The sequence below is a fragment of the Lathyrus oleraceus genome, chromosome 5 (assembly GCF_024323335.1).
Source record: "Lathyrus oleraceus cultivar Zhongwan6 chromosome 5, CAAS_Psat_ZW6_1.0, whole genome shotgun sequence".
Lineage (NCBI taxonomy): Eukaryota > Viridiplantae > Streptophyta > Magnoliopsida > Fabales > Fabaceae > Lathyrus > Lathyrus oleraceus.
The window spans coordinates 183,901,982-183,924,173 of NC_066583.1; the positions used below are offsets into that span (position 1 = coordinate 183,901,982).

Sequence of the window (22,192 nt, forward strand, 5' to 3'; positions counted from 1 at the left end):
TGGGATGAAGGAAACTGAGTTGAAGGAAAGTGACGCAAATGAAGCTGAGTTGAAGGAAGTTGAGGCAAACCCTGATAAGGTGCATAGGATGGTGAGGTGCATGATGATGTTAGTTCTGATGACACTGAAGATGAGAGATTCAATTATGATAGTGCTTTGGAGATAACTTTTGATGATGAATCTGATGAGGATGATGATTTTGAGGAAGGTGAACTTGCTAATCTAATTGACTATGAACATTAACACGATCAAGAGGGAAACAACAAAAAATGGAAAGAAATGTGGGAAGAAAACAATGAGGAATTTAAAGGGGTGATAATGAGAGTGAAGAGCTAGAAAGTGGATGTGAGAGTGATGATATTAATGGAGTTAGAAAAAAGAAGTACCCCATGTTCAAGTTACAAAAAGACATGTCCAATTACAAATAGGATGTAGGAATGTATTTTAGTACCAAAGGTGATTTTAAGGAAGCGATAACCTCAAATACAGTCCAATCTGGTAGAAACCTGAAGTTAACTAAAAATGACAAAATAAGGGTAAAAGTTAGATGTAAAGATGGTTGTAAGTGAGAAGCATATTGTGCTAAGTTTCCAACGGAGGATTCTTGGCAACTAAGGAAGGTAGTTGACATTCATAGTTGTAGTAGATAGTATAATGTGAAAATGATGAGTACTAAATGGTTGAGATAAAAGGATTCAAAATTCCTTGAAAAACAATCCTAGGATGAAGATTAAGGATATAAAGAAAAATATATAAAAGAAGTGGAATGTAGAGGTCAACAAGACTAAGGCCATAAGAGCTAGATTTGCAGCCAGAGACATGGTTGATGGTTCTTTACTAGAGGATTATACTAGAATTTATGACTATTGTCATGAGATATAAAGAACAAACCCAGGGTTTTAGCAGTAAAATTAAATGTTCAACCTGTTTAAGAAGGTATTGATGATCAAATACCTCATTTAAGAAGGCTATACATATGTTATGTGTAACACCCCAGACTGCTTTCAGGATTACCGACTGACCCCACAAACCAACACATGTATTTTCAACATGCTTTTTCCTCACTCACATGCTTTCCGAGAAACTTCCCAGAAGGTCACCCATCCCAATACTACTCCAAGTCAAGCACGCTTAACTATGGGTTACCCATCCCAATACTACTCCAAGTCAAGTACGCTTAACTATGGAGTTCTTATTGGTCAGGCTACCGAAAAGAAGATGCATCTTGTTGGTATAGGTAGTACCAATTAATCCTTATAAGCCTTCATTCAACCATGAAGTCTCATACCTACATAGCCTTAGGATCCCTCTCATTCCGATGTGAATTCGGTTTTTCCCCTAGAAGGGGCTAGGAGTGTCTCATTGTCATGCCTCATGCGTCGACAACCACTCTTATCGCCCTCGGATGTTACATGTAACCACTCTTCGCCCTCTCCGACCTTGGGTGTTACATTATGCAGCATGTAAGGAGAGTTTCAAGTCATGTAGACATTTCATAGGCCTTGATGGTTGCTTTTTAAAAGGTCTTTATGAAGGGAAAATCCTAGGAACCATAGGTAGAGATCCCAATGATCAAATGTTGCCAATAACTTTTGCAGTAGTGAAGAGTGAAAATAAGGATAGTTGGACGTGGTTTTTGGAGCTTCTTATTGATGACCTTGGAGGTAGAAATGAGTGTCTCACATACACCTTCATTTCTTATCAACAAAAGGTATGTAATATTTTATGTTCGTGTTGTTATAATTATGTTTTATGTTATATCTATGTGTTTTCATTTCTGGTTATTGTTATATTTCTGATTGCTGGGTCTATTACCTATAATGGATGAACTTCTACCTAGTGTTGAACATAAATCATGTGTCAGGAACCTGTATAACAACTTTAGTAAGAAGTTTCTTGGAAATATGTTGAAGGAATTCATATGGAAGGTTGAAAAATCAACTTATTCACAAGCATGGGAAAGAGAAATGAAAGGAATAAGAGTTGTCAATGAAGATGCCTTCAAACACATGTTAAGCACTCCACCATGATTCTGGAGTAGATCATACTTTAAGACACATAACAAGTGTGATGTTATTCTCAATAACATGTCAGAAGCTTTTAATAATGTTATTCTTGAGTCAAAGGCCAAGCCACTGATAACCATGATAGAAGAAATCAGGACCTACATGATGGAAAGATGGGCTACCAATATGATGAGATTTCAAAGCTTGCCAGATGCTGATGTGTTACCCAATATTAGAAGGAAAACTGAAAAACCAACTCATACACCAATTTATGGCTTGTCAGGTGAGTATACAAGAAAAAACTTTGTGTTTGTCATACAAGATTTTGAAGGTGAGAAAAATACACAAGAAGCGGGGGTTGAATTATGTATTCTAATTCTTTTTACTTTTGATAACCGGCTCCAGATTCTGAACAAGTTTAGAGTCTGATCTCATAATGTTAATAGCAGTGGAATAAGTAGAGTTCAAAAGCAAATAGTAAATCAACACACATAGTTTATCCTGGTTCCTCTCCTAAGCTAAGAGTAATTCAGTCCCCTTGTCCAACAAGCGATTTTCACTATAATCTGACTGATTACAACTTTGCTCAAGCAAACTAGCAAGAGACTTCAACTGCTCAATTACACTAGAAAGAGACTTCTACCCAAGCAATCCAGCAAGAGACTTATGCTCAGTCACACAGGCAAGAGGCTTCCACTGCTCAAGTAAACTAGTAAGAGACTTCCACTGCTCAAGCAAACTAGCAAGAAACTTCCTCTAATTTAAATAAACAGTTTAGTAGAAAAGATTACAACTATACTTTGATGAACAATAAAAAGTATAGAAGTGTTACAACAACCACAATGATTCTTAACACTTAAGATTTCTAATATATACAAAGATAAGAAATCTTAAGAGCTTGTGCAAATAAACAGATAAAAGCTTTAGCTCAAAGTTTGTACTCAATGAATTTTGTTAGATTGTTTAATAGTTGTTAACCTTCCTTCAAATCACCGGCTCCCTTTTATAGAGGCAAGAAAAGAGTCGTTGAAAAGTTGCTTACACATGTGATCTTTGAATAACATCAGTTTCAAGAGAGAGACGTTGGAAGATGAATCATACTAAGATATTCAACCAATGTGTAATTGCATAGTCCACTGCTTCTTTATGATACTAGGTATAAACCAGACGTTGGGGCGGACTAGAGAAGTCACATTAATTTTCCTTGAGCCTTGCACTAAGAGACTCTAATTGACTTTTTTTCATAAGTCTGGTGTTGACAAGATAAATCTACTATGGAGACAGAGTACGAATCAGAAGTTGAGCTCGTGAAGCTGAGGTCTCTAGAGTTTGAGTTGTCACCAGAGGCATGGATACCATGTTTAGAGTCTGAACCTTCAGAAGCTGAAATACCACTTTCAGAGTCATCAGATTATGATCCATCCGAATCTGAGACATTCATCTTCTCTACATATGATTTCATCAAGGTCAATTTTGAGATGAATTTTAACCTTTATGATCCTGCACAAGGGATGTTATCATCAAAACCCAAGGGATGTCTTTAAGTACTTTGTTATCATCAAAACCCAAGGGATGTGAACAATTTTTTTGTAACAGTTTTATGTGAGTATCATGTGTTGACCTAAAGTTTTTTGTTGTAGGATGTCAGCTCAACATATCTTTGAAGTGATGCACCTTGAAAATCCAACAAATAAGTTTGTATTAAATTTGAATAAACATATATGCTCCTGCAGAAGATGGGAACTCACATGCCTTCCTCGTGTTCATGCACTTTCAACTATGAAGAGTAGAAACCATAAGGTTGATGACTATATCCTCGAGTATTACAAGAAATCGAGATACATGTCAGTCTACAAACATGTGATTTATCATGTAAATGGATCAAATCTATGGGTTAGGACAGAGTGTCCTGGTGTGTAACCACTAAGTATTGGAAAATGTCTAGAAGACCAAAGAAGATTATGAATCTAGATCGGGAGAGATTGATGGCTCTGATCGCAACATAAGAAGGACGAGTTTGATTATCAAGTGCAGTAGGTGCAAGAAGTCAGGTCACAACAAACTTACTTGTAAGGTGACACCAACTAGTCAACCATATCAACAACAAGCATCTTAACAAGCATCTCAAGAACCAACATCTTAAAAACCAGGTACTCAACAACCAACTACTCAATAACCATCTACTCAATAAGCTTATAAACAATCAACTCATGGAAGGGAAAAGAAGATAAGTGTTAAGAGGGAATCTCAAATAGCTACTCAAACGTCTCAGCAATCAACTCATGAAAGGGAAAACAAGCTACTTGTAGAAGGGCATCAACACCATTTGTACCACTAAGACCTACAACTAGATTGGGTGCAGCCAAGAGTGCAGTTGGGCCAATAACAGAAAGGACTACACCAACAAAGAGAACCACACCAAAGAAGAAAATTTAGAAGTTAGGATTGTCTATTTGTTGTCTGTTGAACTTGGTTTAAGTTATAATTTTGTTTAAGTTTGAACTTGTGTCTTTATGCAGCGTGTTTTGGATATGTAATGGATTTTAAACCTATGTTCTTATACTGAATATGTTAGTGTTTTGAACCTATATTATAATGCAGAATATTAGTGGTATACACCACATATTAGTAATGTGTTTTGGTATAAAACAATTGTGCATTTTTTCTCCGTTTTGATATAATGTGTTTTGGTTTAAACCACAAATTATTTTGGTTTTATGTGTCAACCGATGTAAACTAAACAATTAGTGTCAACTGATAAAATACGTTCTAAACCAAACAATTAGTGTCAACTGATATAATGTGCAATAAACCAAATAATTAGTATCAGCTGGTATAATTTGTTATTCAACTGAATTTGTAAACCATTCAAACTGATATAAACCATTCAATTTATAAAAAGTAATTGATACACTTATATCATTCAAACTGATAACCAATGATATAAACATTAATTGGTTCAAATGTTACAAGCTCATACAAACATATGTAACCTAACACAAAATGATTATCTGAAAACAATTGCATGTTCTTACAACATCCTAAATACCAACACATAGAAAACAATACAAAACATAATCTTCCAAAAAAAATCCCAATTCACTATCTTCTTCATTTGAATTTAAAGCTCCCTCAACTCTTGCTTTTGTTCCTCATTTGTAACCCTAAGATTTTTGACCTCCATTTCTGTTGCATCAACTTCTTTTGCTAGCTTCTCCAACCTACATTTTTGCTTCATCGTAAATTAGTCATTCTCATCTACCATATCGTCATAGAACCAATCAAAAAATCCACACCCAGTTTGTGTAGAACCCTATGTAAATTAAGCAAATGGTTTATATCAGTTGACACTGCGAAGAACATAAATTTCAAAATCTTTCTTACCTTAAAATATCGACAACCCCAAAATTGTTTTCCAAAATTTGTAACTGTTGATGCCCTACGAAGAACGGTCATGTCTCCACAATGACAAATGGGTTTCCATCGCAGATTTGAACTTGTGTATACATTGGAATCAAAATTTCCATAGCTCTTCTGTTTGATTGGTTTAAATGACGCCCAAAATTCATTGTTAATGGAATATATGATTTCAATGAGCAATTTCAATTGAGAATCAACTAATTCATAAATCCTAATTTGATTTGAGGAAAAAACGAACAAGAAAGGGATGAAACTCATGGTAAAAACAAAGAAGATGATTGTTAAGAGTCAACTCAATTGCCACGCCGACATAAATAAATGGAAATGACTTATGTAAATGATTTATGTGGCATTGTTTGAACAGTTAAAATATCAATTTTTAAAATTAAGGGATCAAAGTGAACTTAAAGATAAAGTTAAAGGAAAAATGATATTAGCCTAAATATTTTATAAGTTGTAAAAATATTGCTTAAAAAGCCTAAATTAATTTTAATTGAATATCAAAAACTTATTTTAAATTATGTAAGTTTTGATTAAATATACCTACTTATATTGAATAATGAAACTTAATGTATAAACCTTTTAATTTTTCTAATTTCATAGTCAAAGTGATAATAATTACCAAAACTCAAAACAACAAGTTTAAACTTAGAGTATTTGTCACTTAAACTATGGCTTAAGGGCTAAGCATTTTGATTTATATCCAATAATTTTGAGATTAATTGAGTACATGAATGAAAATTGAGATTTATGACTTCACATAGTTCTGGACTCCTGGTGGTCCCACCCTTCCGTGACCCATAGTACTGACTGCCACCATCATTCCACTCATCATATCGCCAATATTCAATTCATTAATCTCCACAATTTTGCAATTATTTTTGTACTGGTGGTGCCATATCTTATGCCTTTGTTTAACCAAATTCTTTTTGCTGTTTCAAAAAAAATACCTTTCGATATTTTCATTATAAAGTTCTTGACAACAACATTGTCTCGTCAGTTTCCTACTTTGTCCTCATCTTACATCTGTTACATCACTCTACCTTGCTTAGCCTAAATCATCATCACTTTCTAGTACTAACTCTGTGTTTTTCTTGCTCTTCTCTTACTAGAGTCTTCAAACAGTGTTTTTGTGTTGCAAAAATGTATAGAGACAATGGTCTTCTTTTCCCATGGCCATATCTACACAATTTCTCTCAAGAGCTTCATCAACTTGAAGAATACTGCAAAACCCAGAAGCTCAATGCTTCAATGGTACCTTCTCATTTCTATATCTTTGTATTTTTTTTGATGGGTTTTTCTTTGTATTCAATAAATTTTGAAACTTTAGAGTTGGGTCTTGCTGTTTTCTAGTTTTTAGTTCCTTGTTTGATTTATTGATTATTGATTGATAATAGAGAAACAGATGGATTTGTGTTCATGTATTATGTTAGATCTGAAAAAGCATGAGAATTGGAAAGGAAAATGAGCATAAAAGGGAAATATTCCTTTCAATTGTTTATGAGTTTCTACTAGTGTGAAGTGTGAGTTCTTAGTGGGATTTGTCTTTTTTTTGTGCTGCACTAAAGGAGATTAAAAGAGGAAAAGGCTTTTGATTCTCTTAACTGTTTAAAATAAGGACAGAAAATAAAAAAGGGTTTGTTAATGCTTAGCTTAATCATTTCTATATGGTATTGTCGGCACTAAATATAGACATTTGTAGAAAGGTTGTTTCTATTTATGCTCCTGTTAGATTAATTAATGATAAAAGTGATTATTGGGAAATTGAAAAGATGTTTTTGAGGCTAGGAAATTAGTGCCTTGACTAGTCCACCTTCTTATTTTTGTCAAGGAAGAGTATCCACCTTGAGTGTAGGAATTTAGAATGATGCTTCTTGTAGCACAAACTTAAATCATTGACTTGGATAGAATTTTAAGCCTTTTCAGCTTAAGTATGTTGATATGCTTATATTCTTTCTTCAACAAGATGCTCATTAGGTTGATTTCATGCTATTTGTCTTTGACATTTTTGGTTTTTTAGTATCAGAAACAGTGAATCTTTTACGGAGAGTGCAAAGGCTCGTGCATAGAATGTTGTGTCTCCTTGAATAACGAATATATAGTTTTTAAGAGAATTGGTTTTGTCATCCAAAAAAGAGAGCGGCTTGTCGGTTTGCCTGTTATTTATGTATAGCCTTTATATATAAATGAGTTCTCATGATTATATCTTTTAATCACTTTTTTTTGTTTATGGATATGTCTTTAATGCAGAGTGACATTGTTCAGTTTTCTGCGATGTCCGAGTATGATTTTGCAGCTGAAGGAGATTTGTTCAAAGCACCTGAAGCGATTATTGAAGAGTCGGACATTGATCTGGATCCCATGACAGCAGCCATCTCAATGATATCTTGTGACGAAGATATAAAATCCACGGATATTTCTATTCTTCAAAACGAACAGCTTCTCAGCGATGTATTCTACGAATGCAAGAAGGATCTACTTGAAAAGACAGTGATGGAGTCACCACTCTCCGAGATTCTGGAAATTAGAATTCCACTTCTGAACATCGATGAGAATGCAGTTCAAGAAAACAAGCCACTTCCTGATATGCCATTATTACCGAAGAGCGTCAGCTCGAGGAGTTTAAGTTCGATGGATTGGATGCATGGATCTGCAATGAACCCTGCTGTGTTTGGTGTCTCGGGAATAGATTTTGATGCGGTTTATGGCATACGGAGATCATTTAGTGAAGGAGATATAAAGGTATAACAATTTAACTGTTGTACTCTTGTGCTTATCATAAATTTACTCAAATCACCATGAAGTTAAGCAGCTTCTATTGAAGCTATATAGATAATAGTTTGAGAAGGTTTGATGGTCATGCTTTTGCTATGCATTTCCTCTCCTTTGGTGAATAAATCTGCGAAAATGAAGTGATTTTCTGTTTTTGTGACAGACTCTTGGCAACGGTAATAATGTAAACACGGTCCAATCTTCCCGAGAGAGGCCCTTTTTATGCAACAACGAGGAGCGCTTACAAAAGCTCTCCCGATACAGGAACAAGAAGACAAAGAGGAATTTTGGGAGGAAAATCAAGGTGACGAAGTTTACAGATTTCTTTTGAGACTATAAACAGATTTAGAACTGAAATGATTGTTTGTGTTGGTTTTCAGTATGCTTGTAGGAAGGCTCTAGCTGACAGTCAACCAAGAATTCGTGGAAGATTTGCAAAGAATGAAGAATGTGAGGCAAAGAGGGAATGATGTGATCAAGATATTGAATGAAGAGCTGAGCATAATGTGATTGGAAATGGAAGTATGTGTGTATAGACATGGTGGAGGAGTTGTATAAGTTGAACAAATAAAGTAGATGTCAAATTTCTTAGGTAGTTCATATCTTCTAGGTCTAGATATGTAAATAGGTTTGTTGAATAAGAGATGGGGCAAAAAGGTGCTCTCATCCCATCCCATGTATATATATGATCAAAATGAATCAATGTGTGTGAAATCACAATATCTTGAAAAATGCTAGGTGCACTTTTGAGAAACAAAGTTGAATTGTATGAAATGGTGGGGGAAAGGTGTATTTATGTGATTATGCATAATATTGGTTGATGGTTAGTCATCTAGTAAGGACCTAATGAAATTTAGTACGAGACTTGATTCTTTTGGTGAGATAGTGAGCTCTAATAGATTGTTGTTTATTGATGTTTTGGACATTGTTGGAGTGGTACCTTCAAACACTCTCACGCCTAAGTTAGTGTCTTGGATGAAACAAAAAGGATGTCTTGGATGAGACAAAAAGGAATATTTTTATGTTTTAGAGAATATGTACTTTGATTTAGACGTTTGTCATTTATTTATAAATTGATTTTAGTGTTTCTAGGGATCTATAATCTTTCTTGTAGGACATGTGTCAAAGTATTACTCGTTTTGTTATATAATAGTCTTTATTTAACCACATATTTTGATTATGTGTATTCTTAGGGTGGAATTTAAGGTGTTCCCGATGTCTTATTAGGTGTGGTATTGTTTAGTTTAGTGTGATAGTTTGATAAGGGTTTTAGGATAGTTGTTGGTGTTTTATTGTTGGTATAGTAGTGCTTATGTCATCATTCCTTTCATGCGAAGAGGAATGGTGAGTAAACAAAATTTCCTTCCTCGATCTCACTCTTCTTTCCGTGTGATTAGGTACAATTATTCATTTCATTAAGTACCCTTATGAACTTATAATCGATGAAGAGAAACATCATTCATGTTCTTTAATAAATGATGTTTAACTGGGTACTCCTTCAATGTATTATGATTAAATAGATTCACAAAAATACTAAAGGATTGGGAGCCCTCTAATGCTTGGAAGATTGTCGTCACAACCTTTACTGATAGAGTTTATCAAGGGTTTCTTCACCCTTCATTTCCTATATTTGATGTTGTTTTAAGAAAAATGTATTTCTTTCTTCCTTTTACTATCTTCGAATAAAAAGTCATTTGTTATCTAGTGGCGCCCTTACAACTGTACTCTAATTATTGGGCCTTCATTAAAGCTTTCCAATTAATTTGCTAATACATGGGACGAGAAATGTCTCTGAGATTTGTCTTTAATTTTTTTTTGTTGCCCGGAAAAGTTCTGCACCCCCTACACCTTAATCCACTTCAAATTTTGATACATAGTTGTTAAGCCTCTTACTCCGAAGGCCCGTCCAAATTTATGTAACATCGAGGAAGGGGTTGGCACCGTTGATAGTGAATCCAAGTTACCCCGATGATAGAGTCAAAACATCTTTGGTCATGCAAAAGCGAACCTTCTTTTAAAAATTTCGGACCTATCTAAAGTGGAGGAGAAAGGTATCTTTGCAATCCAAAGTCTTGTTGAAGGCTTCAATCAGATTTTTCTATGGCTGCAAATCTAAATCACAAAACATGAAATGTCAGGTATGGGGACACAGAATCCCTGGTTAAAGCGATTATTTGGAATTATGGCAAGGTTTGGTGTGTTTGACGACCATCTTTCCCTTGTGTTTTAACCTTACTTATGGATTTATAACTTTTGTTTTTTCTTTATATAGATAACATGGAACTTGACGAGAAGATTAAAGCCTACAAGAAGTCTTGAGTCTGAGCTCTTGCCAAGGTTTCCCTTGTAAAAACTACCCATGATACCACCATGGTTGAAGGCGCATGAAGTCTTTCAATTGTAGCAGCTGATATGAAAATATCTTATCCACGGGTTACTTCCATAAGCGTTTATATTGCTCGTGTTTCTAAGAAAATAAAAAACTCAAAACTTGAAGGATACGAGGAAGGTAAGTCCATGCTGATTTTGACCATTCTTTTCGTCGTTCCTCCTAAGGAACTCTTTAAATTAATCCCTTGTATGGTCTGCCACTTTGTTGGCCAATATGGTACCCTCACGGCGTCAAAAATCCTTTGTTAAATGTGTTTCTTATTTGGCCACATCGATTACCTTAACCAATTCTATGATCACCACGACCAGAGTTCTGAACCGGGGAGGAGAAACTTTGATCCCAAGCAGAAGCTTTGGAGAAAAAGTTGGAGTAAGTGTGTCAATTAAAGGACACTTTAGGGGTAGAGCTGAAGATGACAAAGGATATCTTGAAGATGACAAATAAGGGTTTAAATACAGCCCGAGCAACATTGGAGAGTGAGAAGAATGAAGCATCTTTGCTCAAGTACAACCAAAAGTATATGAAGTATAAGTTGGATGAAGTTGAAAATGAGGTAAGGACTTGCACAAATTAGAAGGTAACTTTATAAGGAACATTTGATAAGGATAAAGTTTCTCTTATTGATGATACGATAGTCAGTACCAATGAGTGTTTTGAGAAGGTGGTCAAGAAGGTTGTCTTTCACAATCCCGAGGTTCTTCTGAATATTGAAGAGGCCAACCTTGAAAAGTATATTGTTAATGGGAAATTGGAATCACACCTGTCGATTCTTCATAATTCTTGTTATTTTCTTTACTAGTTATGAATTATATATCAAACTTTATTTGTAACTTGAATATTATGTCATGGTGTATTGTTGCGTTCCATGTTTATGGAATTGTTAATTAGTTGTAAATCATCTTGAGCTTTGTTACATTCGTTGAATTGCTTATCCATATAAGGGTACTAGGATGTAGGCCTCCTTTCCCGAACAGGTGATGACTATATCCCAACTTGGTACAAGCTTTCCACTTGAAGCATTCTTGCATTTGACATATGTCCTTCTTAGAATGAGGTCTCCCTGGACAAATACTATATATATAATTTTCTATTATACTTTAATGTCATCTTTTTCTTTATGATGGTCTCACTATTGTCGCTAAGCGAAAAATACAGAGTCGCCATCGGTTTTTATTTATTCCAAAGGAAAGGGAAATATCGAGAAAACCCCAAAGAATGGTCATCGCAACCACGAACAGGTTCGGAAATCGGTTATGCAAGGGAAAGGTATTAGCACCCCTCACATCCATGGTACTCCATGGGAACCATCTTTGCGCTTACGCGGATGTTGTTTATAAAATGCTTGCTTGCCAAAGGCTTGTGGAGTGGAGGTAGATTTTAAATTAGTGCGCTCGCCAAGGATTGGGTCCTCGTGCCTACGTATGCCCACTTGTTGAAGTGAGAAATCAGAGCCCCGTAGTTCGTGGGTAGAAAATGTTATTTGTTTTATTGATTTTATTACCTTGAAGAAGAGTTTTAGATTGTCGCCCTAAGGCTCAAACAAAAGGTTTGAATGCGTTGGATTGTTTTTATGTTTTTGACGAAGGTGTTATTGATTTCGAATTGCACCGCTTGACGTTGGATCAAGGGTTGACTTATTGATTGCGAAATAGTGAGCATTCCTAATGCCTAAGGAGATGCTAACAAGCAATAATAAAGAAAGCAGGTAAAAGCATACATGATAAAGGGGGGTACATGTAAAGTACAAGGGAGTGCAGGAAATAAAAGGTCTCATTGTCAGGTAGCCCAAGAGAAAGTTGTGCGTGTGTGCATAGTGTCCTAAACTAGAAAGCACATAAAAGATTACAAGTTCTTGAGTCTTGAATGCTCCTTTCCATGTTCGGGTTGAATATTTGTCCAAGGTCTTTTGCAAGGGTCCTAATGAGAAGTCTCTAGGTCCTTTGTCCAAAGTTCTTTCCATGCATGAGAATTATCTTCTTTTTGTATTTTTTAAGTCTTTACCATTTTTAGGTTCATTTTAAGATGAGATGAAGAATGATGATACAATATGATAAAAAAGCAAAATAAAATCAAATAAGGTAAATGACAAAAATTAAATGTTAGGAGCGGAAATTAAAAGTTAGATGGGAAATAGTAAAGAGTTAGAAGTTAGGTGCATGAATTAAAAGTTAGATGCGAAAATTAAAGAATTAGAAGTTAGATGTAGAATGTTAGGATGTTAATCAAGATCAAAAGAGAAAATATAAGAGAGTTAATATCAAATGTAAAAATCTAAACCAAATTCACAAATCAAAACAATCACCAAATTATTATAATCACATGAAATTCTAAGAGTAAACAATATCACAATAAAATTCTAACACTAAAACACTTATCAAAATAAAATCTAACAATAAAACAATTATCAAAATAAAATCTAACAATAAAACAAATTCTAAAACTAATCTAATTAGCCTAAAATTAATCAAATTAAATGCCCTAATTAAGCTACTAGTGTATCCTAACTACTACTAACCTAATAGTAACCACCAAAAGAGACAAGGAAATGGACTAATAAAAAATACTGTAGAATGGGCCTAACAGCGAAAGCCCAATCGTATGGGGGATATGCATGCTAACTAAGGGGTGGCGGAAAACAAACAACAAAAAGAAGGTTGGGCCCGGTCCAACAAAACAAGTCCAAGGGACCACCTCTCTGTCAATTCACTTCAGCGGCTTACGAAAAAAAATGAAACCAAACGGAGGAGATCCTAATCGCATCGGCCTCCGCCACCGCCGGCGATGAGCCATCACGCGCCATCTCTATTTTATTCTCCTGACTAAAATGCAAAACGAATACACCTAAGCCAATCGAGGTGCTAACACGAAGGTTCCTCGACAGAACGGACCAAGCGTCGACTCTAAAACGGCAAGGGATTCGACATCAATCCACCACAGCAAATGTAATAACCAACGCGAAGTGAAAAGGTTCCTACCAGCGATGGCGCAAGAAGCTTCAACGAGGACGTCGGATCTGAAACGCAGGTATCTCCAAGCACTATCCGCATCTTCATGTCCTGCTCCTTTGCTCAATTATGATTTTCAGTTGTTACTTGTTGTGATGTGGTAGAATTCGATTCGCATGCGGAGTGGTTGCGGTTTGATGTGGAATTGCAGAAATTTTAATGGAAGAAATGGAGATTGAAGTGTGACTTGCGGAAGTTGAAGATTGGCAGAGTTACTATGGATTCGAAGTGGAAGAGAACTGGAGGCTCTATGTGGATCGAAAGTTGGTTGTGGAAGGTTGAAGAAGAAAGAGGAGGAAGAGGGAGTTCTGGAAGAAAGATTCGAGAGAGAGAACCCAACTTCACTCCATCAACTGTGTTTAAATAGAATTTTGGAGGATTTAGATGCGCATTACAGGTCGCGTATGAGTGTCGTTTACGTGCGTTTAGGGCTGGTGGTGTGCGTTGTCGTTTATGCAGGTTATACCGTTGGTTCGCGTTTTGCTTTGTGTACTTGCGTTTTTTTCATGTCGTTGGTCATGGTTGTTGGTGTAGCTTACTGCAGGATACCAATTAAAAGTGGAAACATGACAAAACTGGATTAGTAAATTAATTAAATGGATAAATGGATATTGGTTTTTTTTATGGACAAACTAAATGAAGAATGGTTATTAGAAATTGGTTAATTGGTTCTTTGAAATTGGATTTTGAATTAAAATGGGCTTAATTTCAATGAGTACATGGATTATGGATTTGGATACTTAGAAATGGATTGGAATTGGGCTTAACCATGGGCTTTGGATAATACTCATGCTGAAAATTTTTAAAAGGAAGAAAAATGAATGGGCCAACCCCAAATTAAACAATAATGGCCCAAGAAGGAAATTCTAAAAATGATTAAGATTCTAATATTAAAATCGAAACAAAAATCCTGATTTAAAATGACGCAATAACTTCTAAAATTAAATCAAAAACTCACAAATCAATTCTAACTTCAAAAATCAATTTTACATTAAAATCAAAATTAAAATTTCAAAATCAAATTCAACCTCAAAAACTCAATTTAAACTTCGAAGATTAATTTGAAGTAAAAATTAATTTGAAGCTAAAATCAACTCGAAAAGATATTATGACATAATTCTGATTGTAATGAGAACATACAATGAACTAATGAATCCAACTGACATTACTTGTAAATCGGATTGAACCATGGTTGAATGAATGGATGAATGTATCAATGCAACAAGAAAACATGTAACCAGGGATCAAATGGCTGATCAGGAATGGATATGAATCCAAGAATAAAATGAGGTATACGACCACATGGCCACCTAATTATCAACATCGTTCACCCCTATTATCCACCAAGTAATTAGGATTTGAAGGATTAATCCACCTCAAATTACCGATGAATCCTAGTATCCATCAGGTGCCAGCACAAGGTCATGAATCCAAGTCACCTGTCTCCTTGTGTTGAGCCATGCTTATGCAAATGAGACGAATGCTTAAGATGATATGCAAATGCTTGGGATTAGTGACCTATATGATCATGTGAAGGGTATGTCGAATTTTGGGGTATGACAGTTGCCCCTATTTAATCTTCTTGAACCTGAATGTATGGATAGCAACGGCGTCCAGACAATCAAGGTAGGAGAGGATTAAATACTAAAATATCAAAAAAAAATCCCATGAGGACCAAAAGGAATGTAAGGTGGAGATATGTTGCAAGGAGATCTTTCACTGGGATATGTGGGATGAACAAGCTAGTCTTCGCGTAGGGCAGCTGTTGGGAATTGAAATGTTATGTGGTAGATGGGTATATAAGCGGTTATATATGCATGACGTATGCAGTATGCTAATGCAATATGATTGATTATTTTTCATTTTATCTCTACTAATAAGTTTTTGAAGGCAACGAGAAAGAATTTTTCGCTTGGGGATATATGGTGATTTTTTTTTGTGGAATTATGAAATGGTTCGCCAGGAAAATCCTGGGATTCAGGATGGCAGATGACCTTACTAGGGACAACAGTAGGGAATTTGAAGGTAAATAGTTGGTCGTCAACTCTGAGGTAGGGGACAGAAGCAAGAGCAACACTGATTGCTGGGGATTGAAACATTTTGGCCTTAATACTGCGAATGGGGTAAAACTGGACATTCTCAACTCTGCAGTTGGAAACAAATTGTGATCAACATCAGTTCTGAGACTGGGAAAAGGATAGGCGTCAACTCTTGGGTTGGGTATAGTGACAGACATTGACTCTAAGGTCGGGGGACAAAGGTAGGCGTCAACTCTGAGGTTGGGTTTGCAGATATCAACTCTGAGGTTGGAGGATAAGAAAATGACACAATCACTCGAAATTTGGGATAAAGGTAGCCATTTCGCTCTGAGGCTAGGGGAAAAAAGGTTCATCAACTCCAAAGTTGAAAAAAAAGTTGAAGTTCAGCTTTGAGGCTGGAAAAAGATAGATCGTCAACCCTAAGGTTAAAAAAAGGTAGACACTAAGCTCTAAGGTTGGGGGTCGAAAAGGACAAACGTCAACTCTGAGGTTGGAAAAAGGTAGACACTCAACACCGAGGTCGAGAAAAAAGAATGGTAATCGTCAACTCTATGGTTGGAAATAAAGCAGAGTCTAAGCTCCGAGGCTAGAAAGAGATACACTGACTCCGAAGTTGGGAAAATGTAGTTGCTCAACTCTGAGGCTGGGAGCGAAAAATGGAAAATGTCCACTTCGAAGTTAGAAACAAGCAGATACTCGACTCTGAGGTGGGAGGATAAACAATAAACAACAACTCTGAGGCTGGAAAAGGGGAAACAACTCTGAGGTTGGAAAAGGGTGACAACACTGGGGTTGCAAAAGGGGAGACAATACTGAGGTTGGAAAAGGGGAGACAACACTGAGGTTGGAAAAGGGGTGACAACATTGGGGTTGGAAAGGGGTGACAACACTAAGGTTGGAAATGAAAGGAATAGACAACAACTCTGAGGTCGGGAATAAGAGAAATAGACAACAACTTTGAGGCTGGAGTATGGGCTGACATCAACTCTGGGATCGGGTGAAAGAGAACGACAACAACTCTGAGGTTGGGAATAAGAGAAATGGACAACAACTTTGAGGCTGGAGTATGAACTGACATCAACTCTGAGGTCGGGTATAAGAGAAAGACAACAACTCTGAGGTTGGGAATAAGAGAAAGACAACAACTCTGAGGTTATGAATAAGAGAAATGGACAACAACTCTAAGGTTGGAGCATGAATTGACATCAACTCTGAGGTCGGGTGAAAGAGAAAGACAACAACTCTGAGGTTGGGAATAAGAGAAATAGGCAACAACTCTGAGGCTGGAAAGAAGGAAGTAGCAACAACTCTAAGGTTGAAGTAGGAATTGGCATCAACTCTGAGGTTGGGTATAGAATGGTCTCTCAACTTTGAGGTTAGAGGTAATAACATCATAACATTTGACATTGAAAGAAAGGTGATCATCTACAACTCTGCGGTTTGGAGAAAAGAGATATCAATACTGAAGGGTATTGAAAAAAGTGATAGACACTGACGAGCGAAGGGAGATCAATACCGATGGGTATTGAAAAAAGTAGTAGACACTGATGATGGCTTGACTGATCTTTCAAATTTGAGAGATATGGGTAGGAATCACAGGAACTGGGTTAGAGAAAAGGGGTTTTGCCAACGAGAATTGGACTTTGCGAGAGGTTTGCCAATGAAAATGGGTTGTTGAATAGTGCCAAGAGAGTTTTAGGCTTGCTTCTTTCCTGTTAGAGAGATTCGTGATACACTGGATGATTTGCATGAATGTGATGATATGAATTATGCATGACCGGTTGATGCAATGATATGAGGGTTAACGAATGCCCCCAATCTTGGTATGGTGAATGTTCAGAAAATTTGCTTAGGTTGCGAGGCTTTTGATTTACGGAGTGTGGGTTGCGTCTCGCATGACTTCCCGACATCTGACTTTATGATGTTGTTGGAGGATGGATCTGACATAGACCTTCAGATTCCCCAGGCTGGATCTGAAATGCTTTCACAAGCAAGGAGAGAACTTTCCTCTCTTTGGACCGTCTTGCCCCAGTCTGTTGGATATCTGCACAGATTGCCCCAATCACAAGCTAGGAAGCAACTTCGTCATGGATTATCGCAATCGGATCTGCCCCAGTGTCTTGGAATTATATTCCTCTGATTAACCATTTTGGAGAGATTGACTTCTCGTGCTCTTGGGGTGGCCTACCCCAGTACGAGCCATGAAGTAACTTTGCCTCTGGTTGGCTGATCTTTGAGGGAATGCGCCTGACTTATTAGTCTTTAGAGAGATTGATTGAATCTCGACTTGACTACTTCAGATTGACTAAATCTTGTAGAGATTTCTCGACGTGACTTCTTCTGATCGACAGGATCTCGAAGCGGTTTGGCTTTCTACTCAACATGATCTTCAAACATTCTGACTGATATGATCAAGAAAATTGATTTGTCCCCTACTCAACGGAGGTCTCGGGCATTCTTCACTTTTGAATCATCAAGTTCCTCAATTCATGTTCATTGTGGCAGATCCCTTAATGTCAGTGCTTACTCATGAGTAAGACAAGTTCATTTTGGAAATGGTAATGCTAATGTCATTCTTATGCAGTTTTGAAATCCAAGCATGCTCATTGGAATTATGAAATATAATGAATGCATCACTGATAAGGAATGTCATATCAATATCAATACATATGATCAAATTGATGAGGAGTCAGTTTTAACACGATTGTCCTGACTATAGTATGCTTTCGAAATTAACCCTGCTTCAATTAGGTCTTTTGAGGGTTGTAATGTGGCCTGGTTCACGGTTTTAGAAAGAAAAGATATAAGGCTCGAACCTATCCTAACCCACCCGCTCTTCGTGACGTTCTCCAGTCCTACATTCAGCTAGTTTGATACAAGTGCTCTCCTTCCAAAAGGGATTTGGGAGTGATGGTTAATGAACCCACGAGGTTTTTGGTGTGGCAATCATCCTTCTTTTGTTTGGTCTGTAGCCACACGATTTTGTTCTTGATGAGGATTTTCTTTTGATTCCTTTTTCGCATATTTGTTTTTTCATCTCCCTATTTTTGTTGGATTGGTTTGGTTCAGATTTACAATCCACATGGGTGCCCTAATTTTTGCCTAAGTCACTTGTTTTCAAGTTTTCGACTTAGCGGGCTTTCTCTTTTTTATTTTTGTTTTCTTTATTTCTTTATTCTCTTTTGTTGAAACAAATCGTGTGACATCTATCCGTTTGATTTTAAAGTTGTGACTGCCTCGTGCCTCTGTCGATGAGGGACAACCATTTGGGATTTGTGGTTTCCGACCTCTTACGAGGGATAAGATATGGTTGATCCTCAGATAGGACACTCCTTTTTTGAAGTTTGAATGATTGGTCAAACTGACTGAAGACTACCTTGGCCCGGTTTAAGATTGAGGGTTTTATATTTAGAAAGAAACTCATACTCCTTGGCTCGAAGGGGTTAACTAGGGATTATCTTCCGTATATCTCCGGTGTTTGGGATTTGAAACAATGCCTTACATCATCAGCAAGGTTTTACTCAAAAGCGTACGAGCAATGGATTTGTTTCGTGTTTTTAGTTTCATCATACTCCTCTTAAAACCAATAGTTAGATATTGACAAGATAAAGTATGAGTGGACACGAATGGATTTATTCAAAACATGCATATTTATTTCAATGTCATTATTATTCAAAAACAAACGAGTTTATTACAACTGACAATCAAGAAAATCATACATGAACATGATTGAACCAATGATTGCTGGAGTGGTCAATTTTATTCTCCCATAGCTCGGGGTCTTGGTTCTGGCAGAATTTGACGAGACAGTCCCACAGATACAAATCCTTCAGATCTACCTCTGCTCTGACTATGGCATTGCAGATGTGCTTGCCTGCATAGGGTTGTTTGGAACAACTGGAGCGATCGATATAGATTTTGAGTCAATCAAGTCTTGTACTTTGTGCTTGAAGACATTGCAATTCTTGATCGAGTGCCCTGGCGTCCCAGAGTGGTACTCACAGCCGACGTTCATGTCATACCTGGGAGGAAGAGGTACTGGAGGAGCCTTAACTTCTCTTAGCTGAACCAACGAATCCTTGAGCAAATGAGCTAGCAGAAGACCATACGGCATGAGAACTAGATCAAACCTTCTGGGAGGCCTCCTTGGTCCTTGTCTACCCTACTGATAGTAGTTCTACTATTACAGAGCAAAAGGTTGATGAGAAGCATAGGGTTGTTGATATTGCATTGCTGAAGGACCAGTAGGAATAACACACGTTGGCTGCTGATACGGGTTAGGTGTTACTGCTGCCACCGGATAGTATGGCATTTGGTAAAATCCATCTCCCCCTTCAGCGATTGTGGTAGGATTGGTCTCCCCTTCCTTCTTCTTTGGGAATCCAGAATGAGGCTTCTTTGCTCCATTAGCCACAACTGTTGCATCTTATATCTTGCTGATCTTCAAGTCGTTCTCAATTCGCTCACCAGCAATAACCAAATCTGAGAATCCCGAGGTGGTACTTCCAATCATTCTATCAAGATACGGCCCTTGAAGGGTGTCCATGAACATGTCTATTAGTTCTCTTTCAAGAAGAGGGGGTTGAACCCTGGCAGCTAGATATCTCCATCATTGGACGTATTCTTTAAACGATTCATCTGGCTTCTAAGCAAGGTTTTGGAGATTACTCCAATTGGGAGCCATGTCTATATTATACTAATAATGCTTCAAGAAGGCTTCAGCAAGTTCCCTTCAGGTTCGTATATGCGTGCACTCGAGCTGCATATATCATTCCAGAGAAGCTCCGATAAGGCTGTACTGGAAAAAGTGCATTAAGAGTTTTTCATTATCAGAATGAGCAACCATCTTTCTACAAAAAGCTCGAATGTGAGTCTTTGGATAGGTGACCCCTTGATACTTTTCAAAGCTCAGGACTTTGTACTTAGCAGGAATTTTCACGCCTGGCACTAAGCACATGTCGACAGCATCTAACCCAAAGGTATCGGGACCTTCCATCGCCTTGAATCTATCCTCCATCATATGGAATCTCCTTTCGAGGTCAGCAGAAGAAGGACCAAAATTGTCATAAACTGAGTCAACCTTTATGGTGAAGAAAGCATCCTGATGATCGTCAATCTCAGGTTGAACTCTCCTATTGACAGGGATATTGAATGTTTGAGTAGCATTTTGATATATTGGACCTCTCTCGGGAGGTGGTTGAGCTACAATAGGTGTACCAGCTCCTCCTAGTGGATTTACTGGTATTGTCACAACATCCGGGTTGGCGGCGACGGCTCTCAGATTAGCCTGATGCATTTCCTCTTGTCCCCTATCCAAAGCTTGTAGGGCTTCAACAAGATGATCCATTTGAGCCTTCACAGTGGTTATATCTTCCCTCATAACAGATTGGTTCTGTTCCAATTGATCCATGAGCGACCTTTGGCTTCCTCGAGTGTTGTGGGAATATCGGGAAGTCAGCTTGACTGTGGATGATTCTGGACAGAAGGGCCAAATGGTAAGTTTTCTGGCTTTTGTCTGATGGTATGCAGAATGATGCATGAATATTATATTTTAATATTTTTTTATGATGCAGGAATGCATGAATGAGTGGATGATACACAAGCATGGTTCTCGTAAGTCGAACACATAAGCTGGCATAGTATCACAGGTTCGAGATACGGATGGAGGATAACATTGATGGCTTTCCATAATGGGGATCTCACTGGTTGTAGTCTAGGGTTATAGATAGGAACCCCAGAGTCATCGATTCATTTGGCTTTTGGCGCTTACGGCAAAAGCTTGTCGGTCATCAACTCCCTCAAATGAGCCTCTTTTGGGTGAGATCTCTATACCAACCCACGCGAGAAAAGCTTCTCGGGGACCCGTACTATGCGACCATCGACATCGGGTTCTAGACAAGGGTCTCAAAGTCATGGACCTCCTTGATTTTTTGCCGCTTACGGCAAAAGCTTGCCGGTCGACAACTCCACCAAGAAAATCTACTTTGAGTGAGATCTTCGTACCGACCCACGCGAGAAAAGCTTCTCGTGGACCCGCACTACACGACCATAAATCTTAATGGGTTAAAGGTTTAATGTTCTACAAAGGTCCTTAGAGTCATTGATCCTAATGAAGACATTGATCGCTTACGCCAAAAGCTTGACGATCGTCAACATTTCCAAAAGAATCTACTCTAAGCGAGGTTCTCGTATCGACCTTTACGAGAAAAGATTCTCGGTGGCCCATACTACTCAACCTCTCCTATCTCAAGTTTCCACTCTAGACTCGTATGGAGAGTCTTTCCCAGAAGGCTTCTTGCAATCAAAGTTGTATCCATCGATACCATAGAACCATGGAACCATGTAATAGATTACAAAATTTAAAGTGAAAGGCAATAAATAAGGCAAACAATCAAAATGATAAACACCTATACACGCGAGGAAGCAACCTAGATTAGGCTTGACTTGCTTAGGGAACCTCTCCCCAGCAGAGTCGCCAGCTGTCGCTACACGAAATATACAAAGTCGCCATAAGTTTTTATTTATTCCAAAGGAAAGGGAAAATATTGAGAAAACCCC

General features: G+C 37.4%; 2 protein-coding genes and 1 long non-coding RNA gene across 4 annotated transcripts; 2 read left to right on the top strand and 1 right to left on the bottom strand.

The window, feature by feature from the left end:
* The first annotated feature begins 6,291 nt into the window (after positions 1–6,291).
* On the top strand, positions 6,292–9,033 carry LOC127082066 (uncharacterized). 2 transcript variants are annotated; one of them, XM_051022289.1, is made up of 5 exons: positions 6,292–6,421; positions 6,539–6,680; positions 7,677–8,168; positions 8,362–8,502; positions 8,579–9,033. In XM_051022289.1, the coding sequence occupies exons 2-5, from the start codon at positions 6,570–6,572 to the stop codon at positions 8,666–8,668; spliced, it is 834 nt and encodes a 277-aa protein (XP_050878246.1). In that variant the 5' UTR covers positions 6,292–6,421; positions 6,539–6,569; the 3' UTR covers positions 8,669–9,033. The 2 variants fall into 2 exon arrangements, with proteins under 2 accessions (XP_050878246.1, XP_050878245.1); XM_051022288.1 differs by having other exon boundaries at positions 6,332–6,680.
* Positions 9,034–12,727: 3,694 nt separating this feature from the next.
* On the top strand, positions 12,728–14,217 carry LOC127082068 (uncharacterized). Its single transcript, XR_007788148.1, has 2 exons — positions 12,728–13,614; positions 13,700–14,217. It is a non-coding gene; the product is annotated as an uncharacterized LOC127082068 (long non-coding RNA).
* Positions 14,218–20,402: 6,185 nt separating this feature from the next.
* Positions 20,403–21,044, bottom strand: LOC127079593 (uncharacterized). Its single transcript, XM_051019976.1, has one exon. The coding sequence runs from the start codon at positions 21,042–21,044 to the stop codon at positions 20,403–20,405; it is 642 nt and encodes a 213-aa protein (XP_050875933.1).
* Between the last annotated feature and the right edge of the window lie 1,148 nt (positions 21,045–22,192).

Coding starts and splice junctions, on each gene's coding strand:
- LOC127079593 (XM_051019976.1), bottom strand. CDS start 21,044: ATGGATCAATTGGAACAGAACCAATCTGTTATGAGGGAAGATATAACC.
- LOC127082066 (XM_051022289.1), top strand. CDS start 6,570: ATGTATAGAGACAATGGTCTTCTTTTCCCATGGCCATATCTACACAAT. Junction 6,681..7,676: donor AGAAGCTCAATGCTTCAATG/GTACCTTCTCAT, acceptor TCTTTAATGCAG/AGTGACATTGTTCAGTTTTC. Junction 8,503..8,578: donor ATTTTGGGAGGAAAATCAAG/GTGACGAAGTTT, acceptor GTTGGTTTTCAG/TATGCTTGTAGGAAGGCTCT.